The sequence below is a fragment of the Rhineura floridana genome, chromosome 4 (assembly GCF_030035675.1).
Source record: "Rhineura floridana isolate rRhiFlo1 chromosome 4, rRhiFlo1.hap2, whole genome shotgun sequence".
NCBI classification, from domain to species: domain Eukaryota; kingdom Metazoa; phylum Chordata; class Lepidosauria; order Squamata; family Rhineuridae; genus Rhineura; species Rhineura floridana.
Window position 1 is genome coordinate 92,158,807 of NC_084483.1, and position 22,445 is coordinate 92,181,251.

Sequence of the window (22,445 nt, forward strand, 5' to 3'; positions counted from 1 at the left end):
CATGGTTAATTAAAAACATAGAGCACACCTAGAATTTTGCTAGAATATATTTCACCTCCCACTGTTTTATCTTGTGCAAGCTGAGACACTCTTTATGTCCATTGGAAACTATTCTGCACAATAATCAGTGCCATTATTCCACAATTGCTTTTAGAATTTTTTAGTGTTGCAAAGCGTTGCTGTACTTTACATATTCACAGAAAAAGAAGCAAAAGAAAATGATTTACTATAGGAAACTTCACTGAAATTGCAAAGTAAATCAAACATATTTAAAGTGAATATCTGAACTATACCAACTTTCTTAATATTGTTGCTTCCTCCCTGCTGAAACAAGATCAGCACATGTCTTGTTTCTGTTATTTGGGCTGACTGCAGGTATTGCCACCACTCACCATATGCTCAGAGACACATTACCAAATTCTTCCAAGCTACACAAGTGGATTGGACTGTGAAAGACCAACCCAAATTGTGTTTGCATTCTGACACATTTGTAGGGCAGTACAATATCTCAGAGAATAGGTCAGGTCTCCTGCTCCCCTGGTGCATTCACTGTAGCTGCCTAACTTCCCTGCTTTTTAAAGTTTGATTGAAATATCTGTTGGCTATAGGTACATTCTTAAACCGCAAGCGGTTTTTTTTTACCTATTAGTGAATTTCTCTGCTTTTTAATCCGGGAGGTAAGAAATGGGATCCTGTGCACGTTTGCTGATACTGGATTGATCATTTGCATGCTTATTGAGTTCAGTTTGATTTACTCCCCTGCAATCATGCTTAGAATAGGTGAAACTGACCACAGGGGATGGGGAAGGTGAGGAGGAGGAAGTGCAGAGGGGAGGAGGGGGATGGGAGGATGAGGGCAGATTTGATCCTTTGCATGTCTATTGAGTTTAGTGGGATTTATTCCTGTGCAATCATGCTTGGGATAGGTAAAACTGACCATGGGGGGGAGGGACAGAGAGAGAGGGATGGCTGATGTGGGCAGGGGAGGAGGAAGAAGGAAGAGGGGAGGGAAGAAGGGAGGAGGAAGGGAGAGAAGAGGGGGATGAGGGGAAAGGCAGGTTTGATCATTTGCATGCTATTGAGTTCAATGGGATTTACTCCCGTGCAATCATGCTTAATATAGGTAAAACTGACCATGGGGGAGGAGGAGGGGAGGGGAGAAGGGAGGGGAAGGAGGGCATTGAAAGGAGATAAGGGAGGGAGAGGCAAAGGAAGGGAAGGGACAAGAGGGAGGAAATAGGAGGGGAGGGCAAGTTTGATTATTTGCATACTTTTTGAGTTCAGTGGGATTTACTCCTGTGCAATTATGCTTAGGATAGGTAAAACTGAGCTGGGGACGGGGCAGGGAGGAAAGGAGGAGGGCAGAAAAGGGAGAGGGAGGGAGAAGGGGGAGGGGAAGAGATTGAATGGGTGGGCAATGGGCAGAGGGGAAGCCCATTTCCTTTCCAAAAGGAAAACATTGTGCTATAACATTGTGCTAAATCATTGTTCTTCAGTGTTTCCCCCATGTTTTTATTCTACAGCAGGCACATGTAGTCTCCAACCTAAATTTAAACCAAAGCTGTCCCTGGCTTATCTACACAAGACCTTTATTTCATTTTAGACAGTCATTCCTCCCAAAGAATCATGGGAAGTGTAGTTAGTGTAGGCTGCTGAGAGTTGCTAGCAGACACCCTGTTCCCCTCACAGAGCTTCAATCAGAGTGGCTGACTGTTAAACCACTCTGGCCACTGCAGCTCTGTCAGGGGAATAGAAGCCTCCTCTCAGCACCCTTCACAGCACACTTCCCAGAATTCTTTGGAGGAAGCCAGGATGGTCTAAAGTAAAATAAAGGTCTGGCGTGGGTGTGGCCCCCTGATTAGGCAAGCCCAGCAGCTTTGAGTCTGGCTTTTAGAACACTGGACACTTGGTTCTTACTGAGCATGCCCGAGCTTATCATTGACTGTAATGCTACATTTCTAAAATTAATTAAAAATCAGCTAGGCATTTTTTTTTAACTGCAGCAGATGAAGGTCAGAGTTTGGGGCAAGGTCAGAAATAGGATTACATGTACTCTGTGAACATGGCTGATTTTTAATGAATCTCAACAAATTATGAGAACTCTGGCAGAAAAAATGCCAAAAGGGTCTTTCTCTCTCTCTCTTTTTACACTTTGAACTCTCGGTTCTCTCTGATTGTTTTGTATTTTGCCATGAAAATTTAGGGGCTTGTTAAGCAAGCATTTCTGAGTTCAAGACTATAGGTTTTGTAAGGTTTTGTTTTGAAATGAGTTTATGGGAAGCATCAGAATGGCATGGGGGAGTATTTTCAATTAAACATTGCAGAATGCGAAAAATCCATGCTGGGTATAGTATACAGTCATTCCTGTGGCTGTATAATATGCCTATAATATTATGCATGTAAAAAAATTGGAAATGGACTGCCTTCAAGTCGATTCCAACTTATGATGACCATATGAATAGGGTTTTCATGGTAAGCGGTATTCAGAGGGGGTTTATAATTGCCTTCCTCTGAGGCTGAGAGGCAGTGACTGACCCAAGGTTGCTCAGTGAGCTTCATGGCTGTGTGGGGATTCAAACCATGGTCTCCCAGGTCATAGTCCAACACCTTAACCACTACACCACACTGGCTCTCATTATGCATGTAAGAATACATATTTGCTAGAATTGTTCTTATTTTTAGTGGAACCAGTAAAAAATTAATTTGCTTCTTATTAATACTATGGAGTGAAATGGGAATTAAGAAAAATCAGTGTGAATAAGCTTGACACCCAGATTTTCAGAAAATTCCATCCCTAGTTGCTGCAGCAGCATCCAGTCCCCTTGGGGGCGGGGGTTCCAAGATCATACTTTTTGTTCTAGACAACCGATGCTGCTTTACAGACTACTACTGCCTGTTTTAGCCAAGAAGGCTGATGACTCTGGATTAACTGCTCTTTTTTTTCAATTTAAGTGAGTTGTAGCTTAAACCTCTCTGACTCTCAAACAGATATTTTGCTGGTTTAACTTAGTATTGTTGGCAATTACAACCTGTTCTTAAGTAAACAAGCATGCATCTCTAGCCTGAGTTAAACAAAAGGTAAATCTAAAAGCTGTAGAATGTAAAAGGTGACAGAGGCAACTTTTTGTGAGAAGCAGCTAAAACAGTTACTTCCCCCCCCTTCTCTAACAAACTGTTGTTTTTACTTATTTAAGGTATTTATATAGGATTAATCTGCAGAATAAATCTGAGAGTTTAATAAAAGAATGAGAAAATAAAACCATCTTCATTTGGTGCCTATACGATATCAGACTGGGAGCCAGGTGAAGCTATCGGGTATTCAGTTCACTCATTTCAATTTGCCACTGACTTACCTTTCCGAAGAAAAGTTCCTTTAGAGTGATCTAAGATATCAGAAGGCATGAACTCATAGTTTGCTCTCTGATCCAGTTTCATTTTATCAAAAGTAGCCTTATTCACAACAGTATCCACCTCCTTTTCAGTCAGCCTCTTTCCTAGGAAGTTGCATATTTTCAGTACAGTGCTTCTCAGATCCTGAAAGTGCACATGGTTTTCATGTCAGGCCATTTAGAATTAAGAATTACAAGAGCCCAGTAACTTGATTTGGAACAGAAAGGATAATAAACAAATATTCTAAAGGAAGAATATCAGCAGAATGAGCTTCTGGGGCATTTCTAATTTAATATATCTGTATTTTTATTTTATTTTTTTAAGGTGAAGCCACATTCTTTTAATAGGTCTGATACATGAGACCTCTGCTAAGTATTTACAAGACACAAGCCATACATTGAATCATCTGTTGGAAGCATTTATAGATCAAGTTACATTGTAGCTTTGCCTACACTGCTATGAAGCATCTCTCCAGAAGAGATAAAACCTAAGATTGGGAAAGGGGGAACAAGCAGCCTGTGATTTAAATATGTAGGGGTTTTGTTTTTATTTTTATTGTTTTGTGTATTTTAATTGTTGCATTTGTTTTGTGAGCCGCCTAGAAAACCGATATTATGAGGCACCTATTTCAATTGAGTCCACCAAAAGTAAATAAACAAATGCCACCACTGACACAGAGGAGATTCCATGACATTTGTCCTCAGCATCAGAGGACATGTAAAACATTTCCTGCTTGGGATCATGAAGCTTTATGATAAGCCCCATAAACTCTAAGAGAAAATGATGCTCAGTGCCCTATTTGCTAGGGCCCGCAAAGCTGCTCCTGAATCTATGGGTCCATTGCCTGTTAATCATTTTTGTTGCTGCTGAGAAGAGGGGGGCAGGAGGGGATCAGCAGCTGAACTGGGTTTTTAAAGTGCTTGGATTGAACACTCAAAAAATCCATATGCAATCATTTGGAACTTGTATCACTACTGAAGTCAGAAGCCACTGCCTTTGCTAGAAGAAAAATTATGTCAGAAATTATTGTTTTATTAAATTGGGGGGGGGTCTTGATATTTGCAGATGTTCACACACTGTTTGATTATAGACATGGAAAGCATCAACCGAGGACTATGAAAGAGGACCCTGTGATCTCTTGTGGTTGTAAAGAGACTGCCACTGTAAGGCTGCAAGGATAAACACCCACAATCCACTAGTCAGTGGTCTGAAAATTTCACTGCCAGTTCTATGTTTGAACACATAGTTTATTACTGTTAATCTCATTTGGACATATATGTCAGGATCCATCAGTGCAAGGATTTACACTTCCACAATAGCATTTTCCACCTCTTGTCTTCCCGCATGCACCCCACACCCTCCCCATGTCTGCTCCAGAGGGTTAGGGGAACCCCTAGAATAGAATTAGGAGGTGTGTGTGGGGAGGATTGGGGGAGAAAGTTATTTGGATAACACCCCTGGACTGCCTATGTTAATTTATATGGTTAAGTCAGGATCGAAGGGATATTTTTATTGTTAATGTCAGAGGATGAAGTTTCCTTTTTTCTGTTATATTTGCAAAGAAAAAAGAGTGTGTGTGCTTCATAGACATCTATAGCAGAGCTTGGAAAAGTTACTTTTTTGAACTACAACTCCCATCAGCCCCAGCCAGCATGGCCATTGGATTGGGCTGATGGGAGCTGTAGTTCAAAAAAGTAACTTTTCCAAGCTCTGATCTATAGTAAGCCTTTTTAAACACTCCTCCACCTTCTCTCTTTTGAGGCTCTTAAAAGTTTAGAAAAGCTAAATGCTGTTTGTCTTTGTACAGGAAAGGAGCTCTTTGCATGTAACTTCCCATGTTTAGATTATCATTCCAGGAAGCGCTGCCCAGCTGGAAGCTGGGTGCAAAGAGCCCCATGCTGTTGCAAGTGAGTGTGAGCTTTTCTAAACTGAAGACAAAAGCCCTAGTCATGCATGTGTCGAGAGAGAGAAGAGGGACCATGGTTTAAGCTCTCCTCCTGTTGTTGCTTCTTTCCCTCTCAGAAATATGTGTTAGTCTTGGCTGTGTGAGGAAAAAGCTCAGTTATCATGAAAACTATATTAAAATGGTTTTTTGTGTGGCATCAGACATTTTGGAAATCCCATGAAATTGGAAAGAGGAGATGGTACTGTGATAGAGAGAAATGAGATTTTATCCACCTATGATGGACATGTCATAAAGTGAGAATTTTTTGGTCTGTGGTCATAGAAAACTTCAGTGATATGAAGTATCATTAATTCTGTTAAATTATATGAAGGAATACATACAACCAATTCTTGAGACTCATGCTATATATTATAACAATAGCTAGGATCTTATATACCTAATCTTGGAAAGATGTATTGATATAAGAAGGAAACTCTGGGAACAATTACATACAGTAAAACTAATGGCAAAGATTAAACAGAGAGAAAAATATTAGGAGGTTATAAGAAGTTGGAATTTAGGAACTCAGTACATGAAAACAAGAATTAGATATTCCAGGAAAAAATAGTTTATTTTTATTTTGTTAAATTTATATCTCATCCTTCTTCCCAAAGGAGCCAAAAGAAGTAAATGTATTTGTCTTTTAAAAAGATAGGAACAGAAAAGCTAACCTCCCAGCTCTGGTATGAGTAGGTCATATATTCATACTTCTATTCATATTTGTAACAATAATTAAAGTTGCTTATTTAAAGTATTAATAACTTATTACAAAGGTGTTTTTCATGTTTGTATGTAATTGAATATTAGCAAATTCTGTTGTTTTTTCCACTATGCAATTTGTATCTCATGTATATTTCTCCTTTTTAAAAAAAACCCTGATATATATAATGTAAAATACATTTGCAAACAAAATTTAAAAGAAAAGAAAAAGAAAACTCAGTGTGTGAGGTCCTGCTCATGAATAGTGCTTTCACACAAATGGGACATATGATCGATCATGTGTGGGTATCAGGTATCCTGACTGCATCGAGTTCCTGTGTGCAAGTGGGAGCTCATGTGTTGGTTTCCCCACCACCACTAAGCATGCACAAAACAAGGTGGTGGAAAAAAGGAGATGCAATGTTGGGAGTGGGGTTAAAAGTATGATACATAGGAACATAGGAAGCTGCCTTATACCAAGTCAGACCATTGGTCCATCTAGCTCAGTATTTTCTACACTGACCACCAGTGGCTCTCAAATTGCTTCCTTCCTCCTTTTTTGTAAAGGTGAGTTTTGATAGCTGTTTAATATCAGATGGAATAGCATTTTTATATCTTACCTTCTTCATTTCCTCATAGGTAAGGAACAGAATATTGAAGTCATCCCTGTGAGCGTACCAGCCTTCTATGTGGTCTAGCCATAAACTAGCAAGTACTGACAGGAGAGAAGTTAATTTGGCATAAACACAGAACAGATATCTTTTCTGAAAATTCACAGGACAGCATGACACTCATATAAAACTAATTTAAATAATTTAAAAGAACCAACTTAAGAACCAGCAGTGATGTAAACAAATAAATAATAATAATTCAGCCCAGCCTACTAATAAAAGCAGCTTAAAACAAAAGGGGTTTCAAGGCCTGCTTAAAAGCCAAATCTGACAGGGACAACTATATATCTGTTGGGACTAGTTTCATAAAAGTGGGGCCACCACCAAGAAAGCCCTGTCAGTTGCTGGTGGCTACATTCAAACAAATGAAGTTCAAAGGAAGACTCCACCATGAAACTGTTGAATTACAACTCATCAAGAGGTTCAACACTATTCATTTGGGCCTAAATAAAGAAAATGGTTTCATATCTCACTATGCAATCATTTTTGCTAAGCTGAGTCAATTATCACTAACACAGTGCTGTAGAGGTTACTGTACCTATTTTACCTGCATTTAAGCTCTCACTGAAGTATCACTGGTTGTACTTTTTGAACCTCACTGCCACCCAGCTCCCACTTTACATTTCTCCTTTACAGTCTTGTGTACATACACTTGTCTGAGATTTCACAAAATGGGACTTACTAGTCCCTGAATCCTTTTGCCATAATATATTCGTTGGTCTTAAAGTGCTTTAGGATTTTTGTTGTTTCAACATGGTATGGTTCCTGGAGGGCAATGCACACGATCAGTTTTCATTGACCTGCTATGTGTGTGTATTAGAGGGGTGTGTCTGGATGGCCACTGGATGGGGCTGATGGGAGTTGTAGTTCAAAAAAGTAACTTTTCCAAGCTCTTTACTTTTTATTTTAATTTCCAAAGTTACTATGTACTAAGAGTATTGATACCACTCTGTTGTTTTGGGTGCAGCCCAGATCTGCTTCCAAACTGATATGCACACATCCACCCAAAGTGCCCATTAGATAGGGCAAGTGGGACCACAAACAAAATGTTGCACTGTGTCCCCACCAAGAACCCAACAATGGAGATTTCCCTGCAGTTCCTTTCAGCCAGGAGGACTGCAGGCCAGTCTGTTAGATATCCTGCCCAGTTCCTCATGTCTTGGTTTCTTGGCTTCTTTCCCCTACCTGGAAAGTTCTGGCTCCTCCTCCCCGTACCTCCTGTGCTTCACTGACTGCTAAGCCTGCCGTTCTGTTCATTCCTCTTTCTTTCTCCACCTCTCTGGTGCTGCCTGCTCTGTCACATTTTCCTCTCCTCTCACTTTTCTCCAGCTATGCCAAAATCTATCCTCCGGTTTCTCAAAAAGTTTCTTCCACTGTGAAAGAGACTTCCCACATTTCTGTCTTGTCTTCAGGGCATGTGAGAATTCATTTAGAATTTCAGTGGGTATAGGGTTTTGAGCCTTCCTTAGCATGTTTCAAAGGCAATGTGAGAGATTCATATTTGGCCATGCTTATACACACCACAACCCAGGGACCCTTTGCAGGTGCTGATGTCCAAATCTTCACATGTAGTTTCCCCACCCAGTTTTTTCAATGCTTGTGAGGAGATAGGCACATGGGGCTGTCTCTTTCACTGAACTGAACTGGAGGTTTTCTCACTCAAGAGTGGTATGTACACATGGTTCTTAAATGGCTTAGTAGCACATGAGTTGATATATATCCACACATGTGTACTAAAGAATGCCCAGAAAAAAAAGGAATCCCCCTCGATTTTCTTGTTTTTTCCAATTTTTTTTTGAAAAAGTTGAACCCCTCCCTCAAGTTTTTTTCCAACTTTCCCCAGTTTTTTTCTAGGCCTTCACATCCCTAGTGTGCACACATTGCTCTCTGCTCAGCTCACGAGCATAAAGTATTAAAAATGCAATATTAATATAGAATATTATAAAACAATTGCAACATTAAGAAGTTTTTAGCAGAGTTACACTCAAAACCTGATCCACATAGATGTTAAACAGAATGGGGTATAGCATCTGGAACGAGAATACATTGAAATCCATCCACAGGATATTACTCCCCACCAAAACTGACCCACATCCTGGGTACAATATCCCCAGACTATTGGAGGGGATGCAGTCATTTGGCTGTAGTAGGAGTGCCTCAGGTAGTGAGATTTTGGGATTAGGTGCTCAAGGAGAGCAACACCATAACTGGGCAAATAATTGTAAAAACACCAAAATTAGTGCTACTTAGAGTTGGGGAATGTAATATTTACAGACTTGCTAAGGTAAGCTCAAAAGCCTGCACCCACTGAAATTTCCAGAATGCTGTTGGTTGCTATGAGGACATCCTAACCTTTTTTCAACACATATCAAATTACACAGATACTCCAAACAATTAAAACTACAGCACACAAGTTTACTCCACTAGTGGTTGGTGCCCATTGGGAGTGGTGAGGCAGAAAGCAGGGAAGCCAGCAGTAGGTGGAGAGAGAGCCAATGTCAGAGCCAACTAATTCTAGTTTAGTTGAGACTAAGGAAGAGGCAGCTGACATGCAGCGCTATTCCCTGGACCAGCTGTAAGAAGGCAGGCAGACAGGGGCTGGCTGAGGGCAGACTGGAGTTGATGGGGCAATTCCTTAACAGACTAGCCTCCACTGCTTCGTCCTTATGCTTAGAGCTCATTGCTAAATTGGAACTGTATGTCTTAGATGTGGGGAAATGAGTTCTAAACATGAGGGTAAAGCAGTGGAGGCTAGTCCATTTTATACGGGTTGAAAATCAGTTAGAATTTTCTTATAGCAACCAACAGCATTCTGGAAATACACATACACAAAATTTATTTCAATTTGTTTTCAAAGAAGGAAAGGGATGAAGGGACAAAAGTGATTTATTCTAGAGTGGCAAACAGCCCTTACCATTTCCAGATATAAACCTCTCCATGAAAATTCCAAAGTCTTCTACTTCTTCTACTTTAGTTGAAAATTTGGCAAAATGGTAATAGGAGACCAAAACATCCTTTGGGTTTCTGGACACGTAAATAACCTGCAGGAACAGTAATATCAATACAATCTAGAGAGCTAAACTCTTTTAATGATGAGATACGTATGGCTAGCAATAGGTTCTCTCAAACCTCATTATTTTCATAATATTCTCTAGTTTATTTTGATTTTATGTTCACTATCCTTTCGGATTTGGTAAACCAGGGATGGGGAAAAAACCTGAATTACAACTGAATTACAGTTGGATTGCTACTCCCACGATCCTTGAATATTGGCCATGCTAGCTGTCACTGATGGGAGTTGGAATGCAACAGTATCAGGAGGGCCACAGGTTCACAAACCCTGAGCTAAACCAGGAGAAGGCCCTTTGCAGTGATGCTGCTTCCTACAAGAGGCTTGCATGGTCCTTACTTTGCTATTTTGTCAGGAGTTAAAATGGTTTAATTTTAATCTGCTGCTTATAATTGCTGGCTTTATTGTCTGGTTATATTCTGTTCTTGTGTTTCTATTGTTATTTAAGCTGTTGTGAAATGCTCCAGGAACCAACTGGTTGGAGGTATAAATGCATAAAATAATAAATTAATAAAAGGGTAAAGTATCTTTTCTTGTGGATGATTGGACGTTCTGAGTTGCTTTATAGCCATGATGTCCTTATAGGCTTTTACAACATAAACGTCACAGTGCAATTCTATTGTGTCTACTTAGGTTACTCCCCAGTAAGTGTATTTTAAGATGACAACTTCAGATCCTACAATGGGAAAAAAGTCTTCTCTTGTGTAAAACCACCTGTCATTGTTCTTCACTTGACTACGATCACCCTTCCTTGCTGCAGAAACCTTTATAGATGACCTTCATATGTACATTTTCTTCCATTCTTCCCTCTTAAACATCTGCATTTTCTGGAGGTCCATGTTTGACAGACCCTCCCAGTTCATTACCTGACTTTGGTCTTCATTGTCTTTTTCTCTCCTTTATGAATCACCTGCATCCCTTCAAAGCTTGTTAGATCCAAGAGATCTCATCCCAGCAATATATCCTACGCTGGTTCTCGCTTTGCAGGCCAGCTCATGCATAACTCTGACAATTCCCTCACCCCAATACAGGCATCATTTTCATTCCCCACTTCATGTCCATTGACAGGTCCAATTAATATACTCACAGAACAGCAAAAGAGTCATTCAGCTATGATCTTTCCTGACCATCTTATCAGGAGGTCTATTTTGTACAACATAGGAAGTGGACCTTTAGTGTAGTGGCACCTACCCTTTGGAATTCTCTCCCCTTAAATATTAGACAGGTGCTATCTCTGTTATTTTTTTGGCACCTACTAAAGACCTTCCTCTTTCAACAAGCCTTTTAAGCAGAGACGATATCCCAGTCTGCATCTGTACTGGAATTGCTTTTTAAGATGTTTTAAAAGCTTTTTTAAAAAAGATGTTTTAAGATGTTTTTAAAGATTTTTTTTATATTTTAGTCTGTTTTTATTATGTTTAAGAATGTTTTTAGTGTTTTTGCTTGCCGCCCTAGGCTCCTACTAGGAAGGAGGGTGGGACATAAATTTAATAATAAATAAATTCTGCTCCAATGTCATATGCATTTAGAAATGATGTGGATTAGACAAATGGCATAGCTCCATTTTATGCAGGCCAAACTGTATCATTATGTTGTGGGCTAGCCCCTTTTTAACTTCTTTCTTCCTGTAAAATCAGCATCATTTCCCCTGCATATGTGTGTCATAGCTGAACGAATCAGCTGACAGGAAAGAGAAGGCTAAGTTTCCTTCTATTTTTTTCTCCTTCTCCCCCTCTTTCCCACCTCTCCGTCTTGTTTATACAGCTGTCAAGGACAACTGCCAGAGTCTGGGCAAACAGCCAAGAGGAGAGACAGAATGCAAAAGTGTTGAGTCTTTGAGAGTGCACAGCCCATAGCCTTGTTGAGCCTCTAAGGGTTCACAGGAGCCAGCCTTGTCAAGCCTTGGGGAAGCCCCCACCATGTGTGCAGCCTTGAGCATTGACTATAAAAAAGATAGAACGGAGTGCTTTGAGACCAGCACTGCTTCCATTCCAAAGCAATTCATCTTCCGCCAATGTTATTAATTTCACTGTATGCATCAGCAAAATTATGTAACATATGGAGTTTACATAAATTATGTAAGTTACATTGTCTTTATATTATTCCACCCCATTCATTTGAAATAAAACATAATGCAATGCAAATGAAGAAAAAATGTAATCAATTTCATATTGTTACTGGACTAAAAGCAACAACAGTAGCAAATATTGATTGTATTTGCTGGATTGATTTCTGTTCCAGACATGGGACCAATAAGCAAACATTACAGACACACTTGGAGGAAACGGATTATTTAGATCCATACCAATCGGGTTTTAGGACTGGTCATGGTACGGAAACAGCCTTGGTCGCGCTGGTAGATGATATGCGGAGGGCATTGGATAGGGGTGAATACACCTTCCTTGTCCTCCTGGATCTCTCAGCGGCTTTCGATACCGTTGACCACAGTATCCTTTTAAACCGCCTAGAGGGATTAGGAATAGGAGGCACTGTTTTGCAGTGGTTCCGTTCCTATCTCTCGGATAGGCAGCAACAGGTGGCATTGGGAGATGAGGTTTCAGACCCTTGGCCTCTTCATTGTGGAGTGCCACAGGGTTCTATCCTCTCTCCCATGCTATTCAACATCTATGTGAAACCGCTGGGAGCAATCATCAGGAGTTTTGGGTTGCAGTGCCATCAGTACGCAGATGACACTCAGCTCTATCTCTCCTTTAAGTCCTCACCGGAGTTGGCAGTGAATACCATGTCCAAGTGCCTGGAATCCGTAAGTGGATGGATGGGAGAGAATAGGCTGAAGCTGAACCCCGACAAGACTGAGGTATTACTTGTGGGAGATAAAAGGAAGTTAGGAATTACTGACCTGATGCTTGATGGGGTAAGTTTATCCCTGAAGGACCAGGTCCGCAGTCTTGGGGTCATACTTGACTCCCAGCTGTCCATGGAGGCTCAGATTACAGCAGTGAGCCGGGCAGCTTGGTATCAATAACTGCATCCCTATCTTCCTGTTCACCTGCTCCCTCAGGTGATACATGCCCTGGTCTCCTCTCGCTTAGACTACTGCAATGCGCTCTACGTGGGGTTACCCTTGAAAACGGTCTGGAAATTACAGCTGGTACAGAACGCGGCGGCATGCTTGATTACGCATAGCCGTCACTGGGATCATATCACCCCAGTGTTATTAGATCTTCACTGGCTACCAGTTGTCTACCGGGCCCAATTCAAGGTGTTGGTGTTGACCTTTAAAACCCTATACGGTTTCGGCCCAGTATATCTGAAGGAACGCCTACAGAATCACCGATGGTGCCGCCTGACGAGATCAGCCTCGCAAGACCTTCTCTCGGTCCCACCTGTGAGAACAGCCAGGCTGGTACGGACCAGAGAGAGGGCATTCTCTGTTGTGGCCCCCACCCTCTGGAACTCTCTCCCTTTCGATCTCAGACATGCTCCCTCCCTGTCCAGCTATCGCCGAGCCTTGAAGACCTGGCTGTTCAGGCAGGCCTACAAGATTGGGACAGATTAACCTATGTTACAACTGAATTAATGAATGGTTTTTTAGCTTAAAATTTGATTATGTTGATGTATATGTATTGTTTTTATTCTTGTTGTTCGTCGCCTAGAGTGTCCCTAACCCGGACAGATAGGCAGATGAAAAATAAAATTTATTATTATTATTTATTATTGGCATGCTTCTGTTTTTGACAGGATTCTGTGAAATTCCTATTTCAGAGTAAGGCAAGACAAATATTGAATTTGATAAAATTATAAAAGCAGCAAGACCTACTTTTGTTCTTCCATTCCTTAATCCCTTCGGGACTAAATAGTAGGGCAAATGACTTGCAAAGAGACGAGGTGATACGCGACTGATGTAATCCATATTGCGGATATTGTACTCCACCCATGGAACTCTGTCTAGTAAGTCTATGTTTTCAGTTCCATCCCGATGACCTTCATGACAAATCAAGCTCAAAATGTTTTGAGTCCATATAGTACCTGTGAAGGACAAGAAACTCATTTAATTCATTCATTGTCTAAATCTATGCCGCACTTTAAAGAGTAAAATAATCCACAACAGCATCTCTCTCTCTTGCTTGAGGAGCTTACTATCCAAGGGTGCAATCCAACTCACCTTTTCGCCAGGCTGGGGTGAGTTGGATGCTGCGGAGCACCAGATGTGCCGGGAGACTCCTGGCTGCACTGGGCTCTGCTGGGCTCCACCAGTAGCAGCCCTGTGCCACGGGAGTCCACTGGGGACAGCCAGCATGGTAGACGTAGGGCCAGCAGAAGCCAGTGGAAGCCCTGAACATTCCAGAGGTGTGGCAGGGAAGGAGCCATGGGGGGGATTTACATGAGATACTCATCACATCCAGACCCCTCCCCTGAATCCCGATCCCCCCACAAACTCCGCCGGCCAAAGGCTGGTGACCTAAAATAATTTTAAATATGCCCCATTGTGGCTACGGGAAGCACTTACTCCTGTTTGCCGGAGCCAGCATTCAGCTTTTCCACTGGTTCCTCCTCTGTCGGCTTCCCAGCAGTTGGATTGCTCTAAATTGTCACACTGTTGGAGACAAGCAAGGATGGCAAGGAAGGGAGTCAAGGAAAGCTCAGGAAGGGTTGATTGAGGAGTTAATATTTCCTGAGGCTTCATTTCAGTTGTGGCCAAGGACTAGGAAGTTTGACTAAAGGCTTTGCAGAATTTGTGGATTTCGGGAAGGGATTTGGAAGAGAAATATATTTCAAATTTTAAGAAGTTGCTTTATTTTTGAAATAATGCTGCCAAAAATTTTCTTCTAACCATAGGTGGAAATACAAATGATAGGAAACGTTCAGTGAATAAAAACAGTTGTCAGCCCTCCAAAGTACTTTGATGAAGCTGATTCAAATAAGTATTTGCACCAATGTATTCTGGGAACAGGAACTGTCACAGCTGGTGGTTGGGACAAATATAATTAGTGAACTGATAAAATAAGGAAGTGCAGAAAAGAGGTGTTGAAGCTTTTCTTCATGTTGCCTAAGTCTCCAAGGCCTATACAATGCAGACTGATGAAATTACAGTCAAAACTTTTGGGTTTCATCCAACGAAGTCATCCCATTCACGCAAGGACTTCCACTTGTATAATGGTTCCTCTTCTCTCCCCACACCCCCCCCCTCTGTTCTGGCATTCCTCCAACCCTCTGAAGTAGATTTGGGGAAGCACTTGTCTTAAAAGTTTGAATTTATTGATATTTTCTTATGAATATTTTATCCTATTATATGTAAACTGCCTAGAACTTTTTTTATCATGCAGCATATAAATCTTATTAAACAAATAGTGATTCTGTGCAAAAAGGTACAGAAAAACAAAGTAACAGAGTGCTTTGACTATATAAAGGGTATGCCCTCCTCAGTTTGTTGGACTGATAACCATTTGAGATAGCCCTATGCTTGTCATGAAGGCCATAAAGTCCCAACCCTATCCAATAGCAGCCTCTGCAAGAATCTTAAAGTCACCCAGTACTATTGTTCTGGAGTTCTCTAATACCTTGCCAGGGACCATCTCAGTCAGGCACGCCATTGGACAGCAAAGTGGTGATTACACCAGCACCATCTGCCATTCTGGCCAACACTAAATACAAATCCTCTAAAATGACCCCAAGTTCAAGAGGTTTTCTGGTATAGGAGATGGTACTTCCATGGACAAACACTCCCCCAGACCCTCCAATTTAACCTAGTCCTGCACTAAGTACCCGGACAGGCAGAGCTGAGTTAATTCAAACCCACCCAGCTCACCCATCCAAGTCCCAGCAATGCATGCCTCAGCTTTTTATCCATGATCGAATCATGAATGAGCATGGTCTTGTTGTGGACCGACCTGGCATTACGTAGTAGCACCACCAGACAAGAGGGCTCAAGGGAAACAACTATGAATTTCTGGAGGACTGGAAGGACTGGAAAGAGAGACAGAGACAAAACATCTAGATCTCCACCCTGGATGGTAATCAGCCCCTCCACTCAAATTATACCTCCCCCTGCCAACAACCACTGAGGCATTATCATTGTAATTCCCTGCCGCATGACCACCGAGACATATTTTAGTACCATCACATGATGAAACCTGTATACAACACAAAGGTTAGGGCCACAGATGATTAATTAGGGATCAATACTAACAAAAGCATCCCAAAGTGGCAGGCAGAAGATAATGATTCAGTAGCTACACCCCTCCACCAAGACTTACCTCCACCCAAGCTCTCACTCTGGGTCAAGGTCACAGGCCTGTTTCTCCCACAGGACCTGGTCTACAGTTCCTGTTCCTAGTGGTGTGGATGTTTCCCACACACACAACTCCCCAAAGGGCAACCAAAAATGCCAACTCCCTTTAGTGTCACTCTCACTGCAGTCATCCCCACCACTGTGTTTCCCCTTATGAGCTGAGCCAGGTTTACAGTGTTGTTCCATGCCTACACTCCTAACTGTAATCACCCAAGCCACTACTAAAACATCAGCACTCTGCAATCAGTGAAAAACACTCTTATCTGCAAGCGAGAATCAAACAGAAAAAAACAGACTATGAAACTGGCACAGTCAAATAAAAAACACACACCCTTACTGGACAAGAGGGCAAACTGGGCAGAGCCAGGATAGTACTGATCAGCCTCTCCCTGTTAAGTCTGTCTGTTAGTCTGTCCCCACATGTATGTTTTCACATATCTTTGCTTTGTCTGTGGGCTTTCCAAGAAGTGTGGCTCTCCCAAATACTGTCTGCAGATCATTGAAGAGATCTGGCTGTTTTTGGCGTTAACACAGCAGTAGAGGATTTTTTGAAAAAGCTAAAAGCTTCATTTAAGTTTTTTTTTTTAAATCTTATGTTGCTCACTAACAAAAAGAAAGTAAAAACTCTTAAGAACTTTACAGGTAGTGTTCTATACGCTGTCATGTTCTAAGGCCTGTATCAGAGGATAAGGCCTATATCAAAAGGCACAAGCATCAGAAAGGCTGGTGTAAAGCTGTAAAGTTTTTAAAAATGTGCAACCAAGAATACACACCAATCTGTCATATTTTAATTGTTTTATGGTAAGTAACAGGAGACAAGACACCACCACTTATAATGGATTATGGAGAAAAACAACTGACCCCCCAAAGCCCTTGGGCTTCTTTGTGTGCAATTTGGCACGCTTAATCCACTCTGGATGGGTTCCTGCACCTGTAAATGTCATCTACTTTGACCCAAAGATGCAAAGGTTATAGTCATTTTTAGATTCCCCATAACAGTGAATGGGGGAACACAGAGTTTTATTTTACACATGGCGTTTCAGCAGCCAAATTACAGATCAAAGTGAAGAAGTGTACAGCTGATTCAGAAACTGGTCATAATTTTTAAAAACAAACATAATAAACAAATCTGTGCACACTCCTAGTTAATAGTATTCATTATCATTTGGCATGTTGCATGTGGATTTAAATTTGCATTAGTAAAATATAGATATTATTTAGATATATGTGAGTCTCTATATTTGTTGTGTGGAAACTTTAATACTAAAGGCATTAAGTAAAATGGTAAAATCTTGTTCTTCCTAAGAAAGTGTTTCTAATCTTACCTGATTTTGGATAAGTGACTAAAAATACATCACTGTCTCTGATTTCAAAATCCTCCAGTGAATCTAGGACCTCCACTGTAACCAGGTCTGGTTGGAAAGAAAATCCTTTGTATTTGAACAGGTATTTCTCTGATGGCTGCATTGCTGGGACTGCCGGCACAACAATGAAGAAGTGGTTCCCTTTATTATGAGAAACAACAACAAAGAGAAATTTATTATTGATTTGAAGCGTTTCGTGAAATCCCACACTTTTTGCAGACCTCGGAGCACAAGTCCATGCTCCTTTTCCATATGGGTGACGTTCTGAGATATCCCTTATCATTTAGGAAACAGGCTCATCATCACTGAGACACCAAAACATTTTTTTCTTTGCTTTAATTCCTTTAAAAATAAAATAAAACAGTGCTGCTTCCAACGTACCCCATTCCTTTCACCTTTTTCCTTAGAGTCTACCTTTCTAGAGTATCTTTCCTGCAATCCTCTTATTCTACTTTCTCTTCACCTGACCCTTCTTAATTCCTTAGATAGCCTCTCTCCAGACACAAGGTGCAACTGAGCTCATCCCTGGGCTTATTCTTCCCAGGACAATAAGGCTCTTCTAGCCAGCTCTCTCATTTGACCTCTGTTCCTCCCTTCTGCTCTGCCTTTCTTCACTGCTGTCACTATATCTGTGGATTAAATAGTATCTGTGGGAGCTTATAGACCCCAGGCTACTCCTCAATGGCATACACCACTGCCTCCCTCTTGAACCGTATTTCCATCCAGTCCTGCCATCTCTAGCTTGACCATATTTCCATCCTATAAATAGCAACTGGGCAAGTGTAAAGACACCAAGTGTACCACAGTGTACAGCAGTCACACTCTACCCCACTCTCAATTGTCCTTGATTCTCTTCATTTTTAATGTCACCCTTCAACACAAATTCCAGGGTGGTTTACAGCTTTAAAATACAATACAGAAAAATAGCATAATATTTATTTATTATTGATTGATTTGTATCCCGCCCTTCCTCACAACAGGAGCCCAGGGCTGCAAACAGAAGCACTAAAAATACATCAAAACATCATAAAAACACCCTAAAATACACCAAAACAAAACAACTTTAAAAACATTTTTTAAAAAAAAAAGCTTTTAAAACATCTTTTAAAAAGGGTTAAAAACACACTGTTTTTTAAAAAACATATTAAAAAGCAATTCCAACACAGACACAGAGTAATTCAATACTCCTTCACATAAAAACAAAATACTCCCACAAGTTTAAAAACCTTGGTGAAAAAATAAATTTATATACAGGATATAATCTTACCGCCTAGTATGTAAAGGACATGTATGTATGCAGCCTGCAGGCACATGCAACCCTTGGCCTTGATAATGCTCCCTGATCCCCTTCCCCGACTTCTCCAGTACTGTAGCTTTGATCAGTGTTACCTCACATTCCTGCACTTAGCTGAGGAGGAGGAAGCCAAAAAAGCAAAGGCAAGACTGCACTCTGGAAATGGATCCAGAGGACTGTTGCGTTGGGAACTCTAGCTTCTTCCTCCTTGACCCTGGATCAACCCCACAAGTCACACTGACATGGCTCCATCCTTCTCCTTTCCTGGTGCAGTGATCAACAAGTTAACCCTCCCACCAGAGGCTAGGTTCCCTACACCTGAAATCATAAAGAAATTCCCAAATACCAGAGGAATGAGGAAGAAAAATGGAAGTCTGTTCTGTGTGGGAAGAAAAGTTTCAAGAAATTGGTAGGACAGATTTCTGCACAGCAGAATTCTTGCCTGCCTGGGGCTGAATTAATTTCCCTTTTCGTGTTCCTCTGCTTATTCCTGGGATAAACTTCATAAAACACATCTTTAACCATTTTAGATCCTCTTTTAATCTAAATGTTCCAGGACATGATGCATTTATTGCACTTAATCAAGAAATATCAAAGTCAGTGCTTAATACTGATAAAAAAATAAAGTGTTGTTAAGCCTGAAAATAATTTATAATGACTTTCATTCTGTTTCCTGACTCCTAACAGAGCAGAGCAGAGGGAGCTGTCTCAGTTTGGTCTACAGGTAAGGACATACAGTAGGGCCCCGCTTATACGGTGGGTTAGGGACCAGGTCCCCGCCGTAAAGCGGAAATTGCCGTAAAGCGGAACCCATTGACTATAATGGGCCGCATCACGCAAAAATGATGCAAAAATGTCGCAAATCAGCTTTAAAACGGGGAATTTCCCCTAACTGAGAGCCCCCGCATCAGCGGAACACTACAAAACAGAACACCGGTAAGCGGGGCCCTACTAGCCAGCTTTCAGAGAGACAGAGAGAGAGAGAGAGAGAGAGAGAGAGCGCAAACAGGGACAGCAAATAGGAGTTTGACAAAGGAGTTCGACAAGAGAGGTCAAGGGGAGGTCCCTAAACCCCCCCCCAAAATTACTAATTCTCCTTGTACAGCGCACCGCATACCAGTGGGACTCTCAAGTTTACCCTGTAGTAGGACAGGACAAAGCACAGGACACTCCAAAACAAGTAGTTAGAAAGAAACAAATGTTAGAAGAGAGTATGAACGGGAAGGATTCTCCAGTGGTTGTGACCTGCAAGGTGTGTGCCATGTTTGTTTTCTTGCCTGAGAACAACATGGCGTACACATGCAACAAGCGCAAGCTTGTGGCACTGTAGGAATAAAAAATGAGAGGCCTGGAATGGCGGGTGGCCACACTGAGGACTATAAGAGAAGATGAAGAGTTGTTAGACAGAATGCTGGAACAACAGCAGCAAAGAGAAGTGGAGGTGGAAGAGCAACAGCATGTGGTAGCAGAAGAGGAGACTGCTTTGGAGAGGAACAACGAAGTGGAGGAAACTGTAGGAAAGGGTGACAGGAGCAGAAGAGCTAGAAGACACCCTTCACCAGTGGAACTATGGAACCGCTTTCAACTACTCGAGGATGAGACTAGAGGACAGCCTGTGGTGGAAGAATTACAGGAGACCTTGTGCGGCAACGGGCAAGAATATGAAGCTCAATCAAGCAGGGCCAATGAAACCCCGCCCCACAACAAAAGAAGAGTACTAGTAGTGGGAGACTCCCTAGTGCATGGGATCGAAACCCAAGTATGCTGAGAAGATCCATGGACTTGCCAGGTATGCTATCTACTAGAAGGATGGATTAGAGATATGACGGAAGGGTTGCCATCACTCATCAAGCCCACCAACAGGTATCCCTTTCCCCCCACCCATGTGGGAACAAATGATGCTGCCAAATGGAGCTATGAAGAAATCACATCAGACTTTGAAGCTCTGGGAAGGAAACTCAAGGACTTTGGGGCCCAGATAGTTTTTTCATCCGTCCTTCCAGTACTTAGAAGAGTAGAAATGGAAAGAAAAATACTCCATGTGAATGAATGGCTATGAAGGTGGTGCAGAAGTGAGAGATTTGGATTCTGGGACAATGGGCTATGCTTCCTGGAAGATGGATTGCTGGCAAGTGATCGGTTGCATCTCACAAGGACTGGGAAGAATGTGTTTGGCCACAGCATGGAGAAGTTTATTAGGAAGGCTTTAAACTGAATCCTAAGGGGTAGGGAGACGTAAACTTGGTGGTAATGACTGATGAAGGTTTGTGCACACTAATAGGAACAGAGAGATCAGCTCTAATAGGGCCCAGTAACAGTCCTCAGAAAAATGTAGTAAGGAAGCCAAGCCATAAATCACATGGTCTTCGATGTCTGTTACTAATGCGCAGAGCGTGGGAAACAAGCAGGACGAACCTGAACTCTTAATACGGGAGGGCAATTACGACTTGATAGGTATAACTTAAACTGGGAATACAGCAATTAAAGGATATAACTTGTTCAAAAAGAACAGAAGGAATAAAAAGGAAGATGGAGTTGTGCTATATGTTAAAAATATATATCCCTGCACAGAAATACAGGAAGATGAGTTTGGTAGCTCCACCAAGAGTATCTGGATTAAAATTAATGGGGCAAGTAATAAAAGGAATGTGGTGCTTGGAGTCTATTACCGACCACCCAATCAAGGAGAATACAAGAATGTAACTTTTGAAAAGCAAATTGCCAATGTTTTGAGGAGGCATGATATAGTAGTAATGGGGGATTTCAGTTATCCCGATATCTGTTGGGAGACAAATTCTGCCAAACACGGCCCCTCCAAGAAATTTCTGACTTGTGTTGCAGATAACTTTCTCCTACAGAAAGTGGAGGAAGCAACCATAGGATCAGTTATCCTTGACTTGATTCTAACCAACAGAGATGATTTGGTGGATGAAGTAGCAGTTACGGGAACAGGGCCGGTGCTGGCGTGTTCGGCGCCCCCCTGGAAATTATAAATCAGTGCCCTTACCTTTTATAATTTTTTTGTTCATTTTTCAATTCAAATGTTATAAAAATGTAACAAGGCAAATAAGGACAAATAAGAAAATCATTATGGAGTAGGAAAATGTTTTGTGTGAATAGTAAAATAAAGTAAAAAGAAAACGACCTTTTTGTATTGCCTTTATTTAGCAAAAAGATACATAGTCACATGAATTTAGCAGTATATGCTTTCATGTTTGCGAACTTATGAATCTTCATTCATTGGCAAACTTATGAATTAGTTCACTAATGTTTAATTGGGAACACACATCATATTCACACCCTTTCCTATTGAGAACCAATGGGTTTCTCCATATTCTGTCCTTACCCTAGCCTCTTGTCCAGAGTATAGGTTGCGCATCAGGACAAACAGATCTGTGGCACCCCTATTTCTTTTAAAGCATTCCATAGTTTTTGTGATCTATACAGTCAAAGGCTTTGTTGTAATCTATAAGGCCCAGGGTGACTTTCTTCTGAAATTCTTTGGTCTTTTCCATTTTCCAATGTATGTTTGCGATATGATCTCTGGTACCTCTTCCCATTCTGAATCCAGCTTGGACATCTGGCATTTGTCGCTCCATATATGGTAAGAGCGTTTGTTGTAGAATCTGGAGCATTACTTTACTTGCATGGGCTATTAAGGCAATAGTTCAAAAGATTACTGCATTCCCTGGGATCCCCTTTCTTTGGAATTGGGATGCATATTTAGTGCTTCCAGTCTGTGGGCCATTGTTTAGTTTT

The 22,445-nt window shown here is 41.3% G+C and overlaps 1 protein-coding gene across 4 annotated transcripts in view; it reads right to left on the bottom strand.

The window, feature by feature from the left end:
• LOC133383276 (amine sulfotransferase-like) overlaps positions 1-22,445 on the bottom strand; it is a 37,868-nt gene that overhangs the window by 8,008 nt on the left and 7,415 nt on the right. For 3 of the 4 annotated variants that reach the window (XM_061623676.1, XM_061623674.1, XM_061623675.1), the window contains exons 2-6: positions 17,354-17,533; positions 13,557-13,765; positions 9,620-9,746; positions 6,655-6,749; positions 3,354-3,534 (exon numbers count right to left, since the gene is read on the bottom strand). In XM_061623676.1, the coding sequence (XP_061479660.1) occupies positions 3,354-3,534; positions 6,655-6,749; positions 9,620-9,746; positions 13,557-13,765; positions 17,354-17,495 (754 nt within the window). In that variant the 5' untranslated portion in view covers positions 17,496-17,533. Of the gene's footprint in view, positions 1-3,353; positions 3,535-6,654; positions 6,750-9,619; positions 9,747-13,556; positions 13,766-14,246; positions 14,334-17,353; positions 17,534-22,445 lie in introns of those variants that run through there. The other variant, XM_061623677.1, reaches the window with a different exon arrangement.